Source organism: Artemia franciscana, chromosome 15 (genome assembly GCF_032884065.1).
Source record: "Artemia franciscana chromosome 15, ASM3288406v1, whole genome shotgun sequence".
NCBI lineage: Eukaryota > Metazoa > Arthropoda > Branchiopoda > Anostraca > Artemiidae > Artemia > Artemia franciscana.
The window spans coordinates 17,486,634-17,503,610 of NC_088877.1; the positions used below are offsets into that span (position 1 = coordinate 17,486,634).

Consider the following 16,977-nt stretch of genomic DNA (forward strand, 5'->3'; position numbering starts at 1 on the left):
TTCAATCTCCGTAAAATATAAAACTTCAATAATAAAACCTGATTTGCCACACTCTTTTCAAATTTGAATGATTTTCAAAAAGATTGCTGAATAATAATCGACTGAAAAAAGAAAGATCCTATTTTAAAGTATCAAAATAAAGCCTGACAACCCTTTCAATTCTGAGTGGTACCAATTTATAGGGATAAAGGTTATTTTCACCCTTTCTAAAGACTTTCTATGAATAAATCAGAGGTTTGAAATTTGCGTTTTTTTTGTTTTTTTTTACAATAGTGTCATCTTATTTTACGGCACAAACGGTAGTTCTGCGCAACTCAATTATTTACTGTCAGAATTCTGAGCTGTTAATCTTAAATACAGATTTTAACGTTCAGAAAGACTAGAAAATTAGTGCCTAATCCAGCATTAACCAAACTATCAAAGGTAGCTATTAACTATTAGCCATATTATAGTCTAAGTTCGTACACAGAAGCTCATTTTGGAGGGAGCGGGGTCACGGGGAGGGGATGGGAAATAAAAAAAGCAGATGGGAAATCTATGGGGGTCAAAATCGAATCCAAATATTCAACATTTTGATTTTTTGAAAATTAGCCTCAGTTCTTTGGATATGATAATAGCAAGGCATACATCAAAGTATTGGCACCACCTATAGTAGCTTTCCACTTCAAAATGGCATCGCTTTTTATGCTGTGGCGTTTATTTCTCGTTTGCTCTAAAAAACAAAAACATTTTTTTATTACTTTGCGCTCCGTTGAAAAAGGGACACAATCATCATCCGTTAATAGGGCTAGAGCGACAAAAAGGCTTAAACAAATGGCATCTATGAACTCTTAGCTAAACTTTGACCCAATCCCAATTAAATTTCTCCAGTCAAGTAAAGAGCAAATCATAGTCCACTTAGTGATTCTGGTATGATTACACGTTGAGTTGAAAGAAATATTTTAGAACCTCAGAAACACAAACATATTGACTGGTAGTGACGATCCCAAAGTCTAGTTGTTTTATTAGGCGTAGTTTTGCCATGAGAAACGTCCATGGAAATGCTTTGCTCAAAAACTCATGAAAGATAACCATGGAGAATCCCAGTTACTACTATACTGATACAGGAACATTTCTACTGGCACAACAACAAGTAATCAAACACACAAACCTAGTGCTATAACGGTCAAAACTAAGGTTTAAACATGTGCATAAGATTTCAAATATGTAGTTACCCTTACGTAAAGGTAGTGACCATAGTGATATTTCTAATTTATCAGAACACCATGTAATATTAAACCTCTTAAATGCCGGGACTCAATTTAGAGAAAAATATATCAAAACAACCACAATAAATAAAACTGCAATAAATATAATTTGAAGAATCTTATTAAAAATAGCTTTTATCATAATCATCAAAAATAAACTTCATGGTGATTAAACGCATCTTTTCAAGAAGGGTTACTTGGGAAAATCTTGTTTCAGAAGATGCCCCCCCCCACCTTCTGTTTAGGTCTGCAAATATAATGTGAATGTATTTTTTATGTTAACGTTACAAATTTTCAAGAATAAAAGGGAAGCTGTCATCCTGCAGCATCCATATTTTAGGATTAAGTCTAAAAATATTCCTGAGAATGAGGGATGCTGGGGGGGGGGGGGTAAATCCACCCCTCCACCACCCAATATAGAACTATTATATAGATAATTATAGAGCTAACTAAATATCACCTCTTGTACTAAGGCATTGTGCTTCAAGGATTTCCTCGACTTCATTATTCTGACTATAGCTGCCTGCAGGAAATTTTTCCTATCTTCGTCCACATTTTTCGCTTCTTCAGTTTCCTGAGTTTGAGATTCTCTTGTTTGAGCAATAGGCACTTTAAATCGATTCTTTTTACTTGCAAATGACAAATTGACACGAACTACCGTTTCACCAGATAAATCCTAAAATATGACAACACATTTTTAAAATGAGGAAAAAAAGAAGTAACTATTTATAAGGACAATTAATATAATTAATAACAGGAGCTTAAGAATAGAATAATCACGGTTATTCCGGGAAAATATGGTAGCTCAAAATATGAAGATCTAGTAGCCACATATTTTAGCAAAAATCTTCTACTTTTATGACATATTGCGCTATATTTTCGCGATTTGTAAACAACAAGAGTTCAAAGATAGTTCTTAAATACTTGCCCGATTTCGAAAAACATTTGTAATAACTCAAGTCTTTTGAACGACACATTAATATCAATACTTTGTAAACTTTTTCGGGATGGCTAATGTAATAACCAACTCAGATTTCATTCTACGGTTAATGAAATAGCAAATACGATTCGGTTAATAACAAAGTAAAAATAAAGAAAGAATTACAGAATAAACACTTTAGAAGCGCAAAATCAAAGTGACGATAATCTCCTTAAAAGAAACTGATATTCTTAGACTGAGTCTTCCTAATCTCAAGCCAAAGCATATTGAAATTTCTTTAAAAGATAGTTTTGCTTTTCTAAACCTTTATTACACTTTTCAGAACCCACATTCTTAAGACTGAATAAAACGTGTTTCATACGAAAGTGCATGATTAATCAGGACCCACCCTCTTTCTTCCTTTTTAAATCACAACTTTTAATAGGACTCCAAAATTCTTTGCCATCCATTAAAAACCGAGGTGGATCCACTGATAGTCAATCCATTCATCATAATTGAATTTCTTGCCAGGATAGTATAAATTTGACCACCCAACTCTTTTCCAGCAATACCATTTACTACATACGTTTGGTCCGAATAAGGTCAAACAAAACTTTTGACTTTGTTTGCTTTGGGCTATATAATTTGAGAATAAAAAGCTAGAAAGATCTGTAACACCCAACTTTAAACACCAATGATATGTAATAGTGTTTTGTAATTAACATGAAAAACTGCATCAGAAAATGTAAGCATAATGACAAATATTTATGGCTTGTTATTGTGTGTAACCACTGGTAAAAAGAGAGATTAGCTTCCAGTACTTCCGTAATAAAAAGTTTGCCTTAATTTCTTACGTTTGTCTCTGCGACTTATTTTCGTAAGCCAATCACATCATTCTTTATTTCAGGAGGGACGAACAACCCCACTTTCAAAAAACGTTGATTGGTTGTAAAACATCCATTACAAGATTTTAAGCCAATCAAAGAATGAAAATAAATTCACCTGACTGGTTTTTATTTTTATTGGTTGGAATGCTATACCCTTTGAGAATGACAAGCTAAATATATCTACAATAGGTCAAACAATATATACAAAATTATAATAAAAAAAAAACTGCGTTGCTGTTTATTTGAGCGCCGCAATCGTCCGGCAAAAATAATTACCAGAATATCTTGGTGTCTGGATATGTGCTTGAGTGTCAAGTGTTCTTAATTGTATTTTAAAATAGATTTACTTGAACCAGATTCTAAAAAATATTTACAAATCAATGATAAAAGTTTCTTTTTTAATTTAATTGTATTGATTCTAATTTCTATGTAAAGTCCCTGAGTCTATCTAAAGTTAAGCGCCACCAAGGTATTACGGCATTGAAGAAATAAAATAGATATTTGAACTTGAACAAATTGGCTTTTGAAGCCTCATATACAGAGAAGAAACAAAGTATTACTTACAGTAAAGGTAATATACAGTAGCGACATGTTTCTCCAAACATGACACACATTTCATAGCATGTAATTAGGTCAGTTGACGGACCGTCAGAGCGATACATTAGCAGAAGTATATACGTCAGAGCCATAATTTCAGCTGCTACATGGTTTTCCATCGGAAACATTTGTTATTGCGTGTGCGCGAAGGCGGGGTCATGAAGCATGTGTGGTTTTAGATCTGTGTCAAAAATTGTCAATGGAGAGTATAGGACTTTTCGCTACTGTATATTACCTTTAATGTGGTATTACTGAATCAGACTTAGGATTACATCAAGAGAATCACTTTACGAACCTTGAGGTCTGATTTATCAGAAAGTAGGATTTTCTGCTCAAGAAGGCCATACAAATTCCTAGCAAACTGATCATCATTCAAATTAGTGGCTTCTTGTAACTGACTACACTTGGCCTCATCTGCTGTCTCAAACTGTGAAAGGATTCCATATTGAAACGCGAAAACAGTGGCAATATAGGATCGTTTCAGGTACGTAAGTCGAACATCAACTGTAAACGGGATGTTCGGATTAGATCAGTGGTGCTTTACGCTTTTTTTTTATTTTCATTAAGAATTTCGCTTTGAAAAAAAAAATAAAGTAATCAAAGTTTTAAAATGACTAATTTTTTCTCAGCTACAGCGATTTGTCTATTTACTTATTGAATAGTCCCTAATTTTTATTTACATATACATCGCTTTGATTATTGCTTCTGCAGTGTACTTGGCTACTATATTTGTTTGGGTAAATAATGCATGAAATTTGACTTATTATAGGGAAATGAAGTACTAGCTTTGTGAGAAGTTTTGATCATAGCTGAGGACATAACCAGAAAAGGAAAATACAACTTAGGGTTTCCTAACTTTAAATCAGCTATCCGCCCGGTTCCTCATTCTGCTGAAATCTCCGTGTCACTTTTCAAAGAATTACCAACTCTAGAAATACACCAATACGAATCTGGTGAAGCTCGTAGTGATCCTAGCGGCAAAGATTTCTAAGGTGATTCCGTCCGTAAGGGATTTGACAGCCCGAATCGAGTGATAAGGCGAAGATCATAGTGACCCTAGCGGCAAAGATGTCTAAGGTGATTCGTCCGTAAGGGATTTGAGCAGCCCGAATCAAGTGATATGGCGAAGATCGTAATGACCCTAGCGGCAAAGATGTCTAAGGTGATTCCGGCCGTAAGGGATTTGAGTAGCTCGAATCGAGTGATTTGGCAAAGATCGTAGTGATCCTAGAGGCAAAGATCGTAGTGACCCTAGCGGCCAAGATTTCTAGGGTGATTCCGTCCGTAAGGGATTTGAGCAGCCCGAATCGAGTGATTTGGCGAAGATCATAGTGACTCTAGCGGCAAAGATTTCTAAGTTGATTCTGTCCGCAAGGAATTTGAGCAGCCCGAATCAAGTGCTTTGGCGAAGATGGTAGTGACCCTAGAGGCAAAGATTTCTAAGGTGATTCTGTCCGTAAGGGATTTGAGCAGCCCAAATCAAGTGATTTGGCGAAAATGGTAGTGACCCTAGAGGCAAAGATTTCTAAGTTGATTCCATCCGTAAGGGATTTGAGCAGCCCGAATCAAGTGATTTAGCGAAGATGGTAGTGACCCTAGAGGCAAAGATTTCTAAGGTGATTCCGTCCATAAAGGTTTTGAGCAGCCCGAATCGAGTGATTTGGCACGCGAATTTTTAGAACAAAGATTTTCAGAGCCATTAGAATAAACACTGCATGACACAAACTCACTTAAAAAGGAGCTAAGAATCCTGTTTTCGATCAAGAGAAAGAGCATTTTCAAAAGTCTACTTTCACAATGACGATGGATCTGAATATTGCAACTGCACAGATAATTTAATTGATGAAGTTGGGAGGTTCAGGCTACAGCAGAATACAATGGCAATCACTCGACGTTACCTTGAAGTGAAGCTGGAATTGATCCGCCTTAACAGAGTAAGATTCTTCTTTATCCATTGACGTGGATATATTCGGTATCCCTGATTCCAGTGTCTGCAGGATAGCGTGAAATGTAATGTGTGCAGTCGCATTGGCCACCTAAAGAATGACCCAAAATTTGGTGATCTAAACGTTCTACATCAGGAATTTGTCTACATGAAGAACATTATATTTCTACCTATATAAGCTGTATCTCATAAAGCAACTGCTTAAAACTATGCCAACTACTGTTCCACAGCCATTTTAACGCAGCCATTGTTAAGTTAGCCATTGTTATCTTTGTGAAGTTTGTTGAAAAAGAATTTCTTTTCTTTTCAGCCACAAATGATCAAAAATTCATTTCCATAAAAAACAAACAAACATATAAACCTTTGAGTCTCTAAAATATATAAGTTTTTTAAAATGATCTTACCTAAACTGTGTTGATACATCCATGTTAACTTTCGTCCATTGAAAGTCCGTCGGTAAAAAGCTTCATACTATAAGAAAAATATTTGGCTATTAGCATAAATGTGCGTGAATTTATTAATCCCACTTAGTATTAAGCTAAAAAAAACGTGTAGTGAAACAATAATTGATAATGGAAAGGAAACAACAATTTTGGAGAAGGGAGAGGGAAATTTCTTCGTCCCACTTTTTTCTGATTATATATAGAATAACGAATTGAATTTTGAGACGTAAATTTCCACATAAAAAAGAGGAAGAAAATTTTGCACCGAGGCCCTTTGAGACTCAGGCTCTTCTTTTTTGCACTTCAAAAGTACAAACGTACGATTTTTTATCGGCTTTGTCACCATACTTCTTTCCGCTCTGATCTAATATTTTGGTTAAATACAAACTGTCCTAAATATTTCCGAGTCACTTTTATCAATTTTCTTGAGGATTTTTGGTAGACCAAAACACAGTTATGCCATATTTGTAACTATAAATACACCATCAATTTGATCAAAACAAGGAACTGCAAGAATTTTGGTATTTTAAGAGCTTAAACCTAGTTTCACTGGTTCTATACTGAGAATCCCCTGTCATACGTTAATTACAGCGTATGTCTCTTATTCTACGATTATATGGAAGGCAATTTTTCCCTCTTTTCTGAAATCCCTTGCAATGGTGTATGACAAGGGTAAAAATCTCATACATAATGCCAGCCACTCAGCGTCTTATCTTCTACTTCATTCAGATTCAACTTAAATTTTTTCATGCGCATCTTTTAGTGTCTGATCAACCTAATCATCATCTTCGGGAATGAAATAACATTCAAACCCACTTTGCTCCGTCAGATAGATCAGATTTTAACCCCTTAACCACACTTATAATTATGAAATAGTCTGCCTGAAGGAATGACAAAATTCGTTGGTTTCTGTCTGATTTCTTTATCTCTCCTTCTGCAATATTTTATCCTATTCTCTTCCCTAGGACGCCTGTTTGATGCTCTTTATAAAAAAGATGTTTTTTTTTGTCTGTCTTCTAAGTGCCAAATTCATTATTCATGTTGTACTTATAAATGAGAAAAAGTGTGTCTTTCTTCCCGTATAACGAACGCAATTAACTCTTTTGGTTATGTCTTTTGCTAATTAATCATATGAATTTCTTTTCAACTATTGTGAATAAATTCATCCTTATCTTTAACCAAGGGCCAATAATTTATTGCTTGATTATACTGGCTTCTCAGTTCATAAATTTCTCCGCTAATAACTTTCTTTTCGTTTAATAATTTGTATTAATCGAAAAGCCCTGAGGCCATGGCAATACAAAATCAAAAATCCACTCTTATTTGATTTATACTGCATAAACCAAAATATTACACAAATTACACAAAACATTACACACCTGACATCATAGCTAAGATATTAAGAAAAGTTCAAGATGGATAGCTTGAGCACAGAAATCCGATTTTTAGGAAGTCTCCAGTGCTCAATGAGTTTAGTAAAAAAAAAAAACTAAAATAAAGAGACAGCCATGTTGCCTTTCGTTTGGGGTTGAATCATGCAAGGATTTTTAATCCATATTAGTAAAGTGGTCTCGCAGCCCATCCTCCCTGTTACCAACTTTCTCACCGAGTTATAGGCATGTAGTGCCTTAGTTGTGCCGTCCACGCCAACTGATACAACAGGGCTGATACAAACCAAAACAATACACAAATTACAAAAATCTATTTCTGTGCTCCACTACTTACCGGAGTAGTCACCCCAATCATACAATACTTACAACTCATCACTCGCTATAATCGTTAGCCATATATCATCAAACCTACCCTCTCCATAAACATTGTTTCACTATTCACTCAGTTCTTCTTACTCATCCGTATCTCCACACACAGGTCTTAAGTAAGGACCATCCTACCTTCGCCTCCTCCCTAAATAATTTTTTCTTACCCAAAGTGAAAAACTAATCACCCTCAATTCAGTAATATACTTTAACTCCCCCTTTCCTAAGTTCACCTCAAAAAATACCCCTTAGCCTCATGTCTCCCTTACAACCACGTAGAGGCACAGAGAATCAGAAAGGCTTCTTTTCATAACCTGTGCTTCTTGATCTTCTAAAACATATCGTATCAACATCATTATCTATATCTTATCCACTTTATCCCTCTTATTCACTTTTTTTCCCTAGTGCCGCTAAAACAAGGTATGAAGGAGAATCTACCAATCTACATTACAAATACGACACTTAAATCGTCTCATCAAAGGGCAGAACACCGTAATCATAGAAATAAATAATTATGTAAAAACAAGATTGTATGTCCGATTTAAACAGCTTTATCATCTCTGTTTTCATCTATTTGCCACTTCAGGGTTAATTATATTCTTCAATTGGTAAATGAGCTTGCATGCTAACACGCTGAAAACAATTTCTTAGTCCACACTACCTTTCTATTTTCAAGTAAAATGAGGTGAAAATAATTAATATGGGATCAGCCTTTTAATTAAGCAAGGAAAAAATATATATGTAATAATAAAAAGCCGAATATTAGGACTTCCTGCTTGAAAGCCTTCGACAAACAAGAAAATAGCATAAAGATATAAAAAACGCGATAAAACAAAAGCAAAAAAGGAAGAAAAAACAAAAGAAGCTCACATTTGAAAAAACGCACAGCGTTCAGCGTTGTACAACGTTCTTCCATCTCTTTATAACATTTTCTTGTATGTGATAAGGTGATATTCTTTTCTTTTTTGTCCGTTGATAAAGGCTACCAGATGTGGAGCCAAAACATTCAAATTTTATTAGTAGGCTATAAATATTTTTTTTCACTGCCTTAGTTTAAAATTTTTCTTTTTAAAATTTTCAATGAGCATATTTTCATTTCATTTTAATAACATGGTGAAAGCCTGATTATTAAAGTAATTAGCTTTAGCATAATCTAAGAATACATAATCTTGGCGATAGCTGTCATTGTGAATCCTCTTCCTTCCTTGTATTCTAAGTTGATCTTGTTTTTCTTTGTTCACACCCATCAAATATTAAGTCTCTGAAAGGGACTGTCATTGCTGCATCCCAATCAGCTCATTTAATCTTTAGCAACATCAGCTCATTTAAACAAACATGGAGGGATTGTGTCTCTTACTTCGTGAAAAACAAACTTTTCTGGCAATTTATAATACCAAGTGGTTTTAATCAAAATACATTACTCATGCAGTAAGTAAAATACGAAGATCGAAGGTATGCATTACTTTGGCTAATTCTCACCTAGAAGATAGCGACTAGAATCAAAATTACACAGAAGCAAAGATAGATATCGAAAAGCAGCGATATACAAGCTTTACGAGTTACACCTAAGGTAATAAAAGGTAACCAGAAAAGGAGCTTACCTCAGAAACAGATTTTTCAAGAGGTTGAGGTAAAATAAACGGAGTGACAGGGGTTGAGCTGAATGGCCAGGCACCTTGCTAGAAAAAAAAAATTTACATCGATCAATGCAGCTAAATTGGATTTCAAGTTGTAAAAACTTACAAAAATTACCAATTATAAAGATTGTTAAAAATGGACTAATTTATCGATCAATTAAAAAAAAACCTCTGATGAGATAAATTTTATTTTAAAAATGTATACAAAACACTTTGCAGCACCTGCTAAGAAAGCCCCAAAGGGTTTGTTGGCAGCAGGTGGCATTCTTTCTACTCTACATAGTACTACACAAAAACATATAAACTACATACATATACATACAAACATACTATTCTTTTGCAAAGAAAAATCTCTTAACTGCAGCCTTGAAGGATGTCAGACGACTCGAATTTCTTATTTCAATTAGAGTAATATCCCATACAGAGGGGACAAAATTTCTAATTACAAAAGAAGCTCTAACCCTATTTCTAAATGGGTGTACCAGATTTGATGCCCCTCGTGTATCATGGCTTTAAAGATCACTATTAATGGAGAAAACACTGATTGATGATAACGTATCTATTGTTCAGCCAATAAGCCGGCAAAATGAAATATTTTGTGCTCAATCTTACAACTAACAAATAAGCGTTAACATTATTCTTCCCGGATGTTAATTGAGTTGCGGGAGCTAAAATTTAGTCTTACATTTTCTTATTTATTCTTATTTTTCCTACGCCGCCGATTTCAGTTGATCACGAAAAAGTGGGAAGGGTCTAGCCCTTACGGTAACTTCGATACAGGGAGCAGGGGATGGATTTTCAACTACCTTCGGCACTTAAGAGTCCAAATAACTTGAAATTTTATATACAGGCACTTAAACTAAGAAAATTACAATATGTAATTTTAGACCACTGACTGTTATAGTCCATGTGTTAAGTTTTATTCTTTAGATATTTCTCTTCTATCACAGAGAGTGACTTGTAAGCAAGAGCCGTAAAGCATGCGCGTCCTCGGGGGCTAAGGGCAAAATAAATGTACTCAGAGGTCTATCTTCTACTCGTTTTCAACACGGTTATACAAATCTGGTTCATGGAAGAGATTACACAACTCTTATAAACGAAAATACCCACGTAATGACATAAAGTCGTAATTATTTGTAAAGTGTTTATGCGGTAATCACTCAGTGATTTACACACTTAAATTGTTTTTACTATCAAATACATTGGTAACTAATAAGATAGGTCGTGTTTTGTAACTTAGTCTTAGCATGCACATACCCCATTTTTTAAAATAACAACAAAGTTTGGGTTACGATTTATATTTTGTCACAAAATAATGCATTATCAACTAACTATAAATGGCACATTTGGAGGTAACATTTTGAATTTGGGAAGTAGAGAGTAAAATTGGGTTTAATAAAAAATAGCTTAGTGTCCCTTAATGAAATCATTGTTTTTTTTTCCTAAGAACATTTAATTTTGAAAGTTTTTAGCATCAACAGCTATAACGTTACACTGATAAGGAAGAATCAAACGAAAGAATTACTCCCGCTAAGGCTGTTGCAACACGTCGCTATGCCCAAGCAACGTAAACCTAATTTTAATTGTCTATTATTAAAAGACTATATTAGTCAACATTACTAATATTAATATAGACGAAAACTAAGTCGATTAAAAACAAGAACAAATTAAATTAAAAAACAAAAATTTCCATGAAAAGTAAATACCAAATTTAAAATTTAAAAGCAGAAATTACCTTACACCCAAATTAAAAATAGATATTATTTGATTGACTAATTATCAGGTTTAGGCTAGTTTTAGTAAAAGGAAGCGATTCGGCATTCGGCAGAATGAAGAAAGCAAAAAAAAAACAAAAACAAAACAAAAACGAAAAGATAAAGCAAATATTACGGAAAAGACTTCCGCTAAGCCGTCCTCAGAACCGAAAAAAGGGAAGAAAAAAAAACATAAAAAAGGGGATAAAAAACAAACATTCTGAAAATAGGTACACGAAAACAGAGAAATTTATCTGATTCCTCGTCATTTCTTAGGTTCCATGTAGTTTACTGCGAAAGTTAGTTTTTTATATTTACCTTTTTTCTTCAATTTATTTTTACTTATTTTACATAACTTACCAGCATTTTAAATATTTTACAGACATATTTATAAGAACTTTTAGCTGTTTTTTTTTCAAACATTTCACGGTAGCAAACTGCAAGTAAACAGCGATTTATGCTTATAGTAACCACATCAATTTTACCGTATAGGTCCCCGAGAAAAAATGTATTACCCAATTTTATACTAGTTTACAAATTTTACTTACCCGAATTTTATTCTATGATAATTTGACAACCTCACCTCTAAATAACAGGACTACAAAATATTTATATAATGCTACATAACCCACCTCAAATACATCACAAGCGAAATGTAAAGCTAAAAGCATCAAACAACTCTCACTCTATGTGGCCAATCAGAGGAACCCTCGCTTATTGTTAAAAGATCTCACCTAAACGCTCAGTTGCCACACTTTGCGTCGTCGCGCTGGCAAGATATGTCGGAACGTCCTTGTTGCCGAACTAGCACCTTCATGGAAACGAAAACCAAGAGGCCCAAAGAGGAAAATGTGACAAAAACTCGAAAAAGACCTAGAGACATGGGGGGAGGGTTCCTGGGACATCAAAGAAAATGAGACAAAGACTGGTTGAAGATTACCGGAGAAGCTGCAGCCGATCCACTGGAGTCAAGCAGGACTGTACATTATCGGGTTTCCGCCGAAAGAATGTAAAGCGAACATCAAACACCAGGATTCAAATACCATTTAAGTAAAACAATTTTAATTCAGTGAAGCAGATGTGTCTAAGCCAACAAACTTATCTAAGAACAACGACTCATGGATATGGGGAACCATTTCCTTTGGAGAAGTTCTCACAGGGAATAGAAGAGGGCGATAGCTTATTCAATATGCAAGTTTTTGAATAAAGAAGACACGAAGAAAGCTTTATTATTGTAAATATTTGATTTTTTACACCAATTTTGGTTCCCGTTTGAAAAAGTAGCCAATGCAGGGTATTTTAGGGTTGAAACAACCCCAAAGGTACTGACACTTACTTGTGAAATTCAATTACAGTAAAAAAAAGATTTTGTGTGTTAGGAATTATCTAGTGGTCACAGATATAGCTACAGATTTACTTTTTCTGGGGCGAGGGTTGGGGAAGCCAAATTTATCACCTTCTCTATAAACTTAGCTTTACACTCACTTTTAAGGATTTCCAAGAGAGGATAGGAGTTATGCCCGACTATCCCAGAATTTACTTACAGGCTCAAAACGTAGAAGTGTCAAAACACATGACAAAATTATACTTTAGCTAATAGGACTCAAAATATCTGTAAACTGCTTCAAATATGGCAGAAAGGAATCGTCTCCTAACGTAATTTTTTGTAAACAAACAAAAAAGTTTATAAAGATAATTTAATAGTTAGAAATGTTGAAACTTGGGATGAAAAGGTCCTCAACATAACAGGTGCAAAATATCAACAATTCAAAGCGAACATAACAAAAACAAATTGTCTTTTGGCATAATTGTATGTAAACAAACAAACTTTTGTAGTTAGAAGTATCAAAACGACGTATTTAGATATAATAAAAATGACAGGACTGCAATATATAGACGCAGTCCTGTTATAGGCAAAAGATCATCTCATCTTCTAGCTCGTGCAATAACTTTAAACTCTTCAATAAATTTTGTTCAGACACATACAAACTAAAATAGTAATTATTGTAACATACCTGCATTATGTTGAATACTACATTATGCCCAAATGTGACTCCCTGTTTTGACATTGAATCCATAAATCTTTCTTGAAGATCAGTCGATACGGCTTGATCTGTATAAAGTCGATGCAATTTGTTTGTAAACTCATAGCCACAAGCTTGCTAGAAGAAAATGAATTAGTCTTTCACATCTGCTTCGAAATGACCCTTTAAAGCATGAAATAAGCTTTAATTTTTCTCGAGATATTTAAGGTTTATTATTTTGGTTTTGCTCAGGTTAGGTATGCATATTTACAAAAAAAAGAAGAAAAAAACTAAAAATTTTACTTGGGATATTTACACCTTTTTTTGTAGTGACGGGTGGGGTCTTGATTGACAAAACTGCCCCAGGTAAGAATCTGGCGCTTCCTACGAATCCGAAGCACCAAAATGTAAAGGCAATAACAGTTATTAGGCTTTAGCAGGACACTGATACTGATGACACTAATATTGACTAAATTCATATTAAATTTCGATTATAAAAAATGGAAAAAATATTTCTGGAATTAAAATTTCCAATAAGATGGAATAAATTCCAACAGAATCCAATTGAAAAATATGGCATGTCAACAATATTTTCAAATTTAGTCACCAGCAGATGTTTGAATTTAGAATTTTGCTAGCAATTTTCTTAGTCTTATGTCGGATTTCGATAAATAATGGTTCAATTTACATTTTTATTTCATTCTCTGCAGATGACGTTTATTGAATATATGGCTAGATATATTTTCAATCTTAGGTTTGTTTTAGTTAATTCCACAAAACTGTTTGAATTTGCCTTCCTATGTGAAAAAAGCCTTATTGCAAGGCTTTTTTCAGGCAAAAACATAAAAAAAACCCAGAAATTTACTGCAAGGGAAGACTTGCTAAGGAGCATAAAGTAGGACTTACAAAAACTTTTCAAAATCATTATCCCACAGCAAAGAATACAAAATAGGAAAAAAACCAGAGCTAATTTAGAAAGAGGATACCATGCAATTGCAAAGACATGGAAATACAAGGGACGACAAATTACGTTTTCAAATTAATGATGAACTTATTAGCTTAATTCCAAGTATCAGGGAAGTGTTTGTGTCACATGAACCGGGAACAAAATGTTCACGTCCAGGTAGGCTTACAGCTGATTCTTACTTTTGTACTTGGCATGGGAACAACGGAGAGAATAAATTACATTTTATGTGTGAGAATCCGCGATTGGAGGATAATTATTTAAAGGAAAGGTTCGCTAAAATTATAATTCAAAACTTTGAAGTACGGGAGATGGATGGCATGTTATGCGTCGAAATAATTAAATTAGATAGGGAGCTGGTTGGTTTAATTTCAAGCATCTAGGCACATGTTTCGGTACTTGGGCCAATTAAAAAAAACCCGTCCCACTTCTATAATGAACGTGGAAACGACGGAAAGGATATTCTAATATATCATTCGTAGCTGCAAAGAGCTCCTGATTATTTGAAGAGGAGGTTTATTTACAATAATTGGGGATAACATTGATGAGAAATAAATGCATCAAGCAAAATGAAATACTGAGGAGGTTCACTTCGTCCTAAATGGGGTCATCTAGCAATGACTTACTTTTTTACGTAATTTAAGTTTATTGTACACAATAGATGTTTTTTTTTCTTTTTTTGGTAAACTAGAAATATTTATGATTATAAAAAAAACAAAAAAACAAAGAAATCATCGAACAAAATAGAGAAAGTACAGAGATATAAGTGCAAGTGAATTCCCAGGAGAATCAAAATAGTGGCTGTCCTGGAGGAACCAATACACACTTAATAGACAAATAAACTAATAAAACTGAACTAAAGTTAACGAAAAATATGAATAATAGAAAAAAAATCCAAAAACACAACTTAAATACTAAGTAGCCGTTAGATTATTTCTAAAACCATTCAAGCTTGGATTACATTTTAGATCCCTATCTAAAGGATTGTATAGCACGGGTCCTCGATAAAACAACCATTTCGAAATCTCCTCAATATCATGCACGGCAACAATAGTTTGCATACAGGAGCTTTGTGATTCAAGCTAAAAAACGCCATCCTCAGCCTCCCAGAACAATGGCAGCCATTGAATCTCTTCAAACATCTACGCGATGATACTCGAGGCATAACATACCCGTCAGACCGTTGACTGATAAGATTAGTGAAGATTCGATTAAAAAAGAGTAAGCAAAATAGAGTAAGAAACAAAATCATTTTGTTGAGAGACTTTTCACACTTACAAATATCATAAGACATTACTGCCTTTGGCATACACCCCCCCCAACAAACCCAAAAAGTTAATAGAATAAGGGATGGGAAAACTGAAAGTAACTGGATTTTTTTTTATTTATGAATACATAACTTGAACGTACATTCCGAATATTGGATTTTGAACAAGAAGAAGAAGAAAAGTCTCTTTATATGGTGTTGAGTAAACAAAATAAAGAACAAAAGTCTCTTTATATGGTGTTAAGTAAACAAAAAGAAAAAAAAGAACAAGTCTCTTTATATGGTGTTGAGTAAACAAAAAGAAGAACAAAAGTCTCTTTATATGGTGTTAAGTAAACAAAAAGAAGAACAAAAGTTCTTTATATGGTGTTAAGTAAACAAAAAGAAGAACGGAAGTCTCTTTACATAGTGTTAAGTAAACAAAAAGAAGAACAAAAGTCTCTTTATATGGTGTTAAGTAAACAAAAATAAGAATTAAAGTCTCTTTAAATGGTGTTGAGTAAACAAAAAGACGAACAAAAGTTTCTTTATATGGTGTTAAGTAAACAAAAAGAAGAACAAAAGTCTCTTTATATGGTGTTGAGTAAACAAAAAGAAGAACAAGTCTCTTTATATGGTGTTGAGTAAACAAAAAGAAGAACAAAAGTCTCTTTATATGGTGTTGAGTAAAAAAGAAGAACAAAAGTCTCTTTACATGGTGTTGAGTAAACAAAATAAAGAACAAAAGTCTCTTTATATGGTGTTAAGTAAACAAAAAGACGAACAAAAGTCTTCATATGATGTTAAGTAAACAAAAAGAAGAACAAAAGTCTCTTTATATGATGTTAAGTAAACAGAAAGAATAACAACCATCTCTTTATATGGTTTTAAGTAAACAAAAAGAAGAACAAAAGTCTCTTTATATGGTGTTGAGTAAACAAAAAGAAGAACAAAAGCCTATTTATATAGAGTGAAGTAAACAAAAAGAAGAACAAAAGTCTCTTTATATGGTGTTAAGTAAACAAACAGAAGAACAACCGTCTCTTTATATGGAGTTAAGTAAACAAAAAGAAGAACAAAAGTTTCTTTATATGGTGTTAAGTAAACAAAAAGAAGAACAAAAGTCTCTTTATATGGTGTTGAGTAAACAAAAAGAAGAACAAAAGCCTATTTATATAGAGTGAAGTAAACAAAAAGAAGAACAAAAGTCTCTTTATATGGTGTTAAGTAAACAAAAAGAAGAACAACCGTCTCTTTATATGGTGTTAAGTAAACAAAAAGAAGAACAAAAGTCTCTTTATATGGTGTTAAGTAAACAAAAAGAAGAACAAAAGTCTCTTTATATGGAGTTAAGTAAACAAAAAGAAGAACAAAAGTCTCTTTATATGGTGTTGAATAAAAAAAAGAAAAAAAGAAAAAGAACAAAAGCCTCTTAATATAGATTTATAGACAATTAAAAAGCCGATAACAAATTATGTGTCATTAAAACTGGGGCTCTATTCGATAGCCTAGTTTAAATATTCAACACACGAGGTGCGATAGAAAAGTAATGAGACT

The 16,977-nt window shown here is 33.7% G+C and overlaps 1 protein-coding gene across 2 annotated transcripts in view; it reads right to left on the reverse strand.

Moving 5' to 3' along the window:
• Positions 1-16,977, reverse strand: part of LOC136036115 (cullin-2-like) — a 76,188-nt gene that overhangs the window by 9,263 nt on the left and 49,948 nt on the right. For both annotated transcript variants that reach the window (XM_065718129.1, XM_065718130.1), the window contains exons 10-14: positions 13,202-13,348; positions 9,397-9,474; positions 6,000-6,066; positions 3,946-4,154; positions 1,708-1,923 (exon numbers count right to left, since the gene is read on the reverse strand). In XM_065718129.1, coding sequence (XP_065574201.1) covers positions 1,708-1,923; positions 3,946-4,154; positions 6,000-6,066; positions 9,397-9,474; positions 13,202-13,348 — 717 coding nt within the window. The remainder of the gene's footprint in view (positions 1-1,707; positions 1,924-3,945; positions 4,155-5,999; positions 6,067-9,396; positions 9,475-13,201; positions 13,349-16,977) is intronic.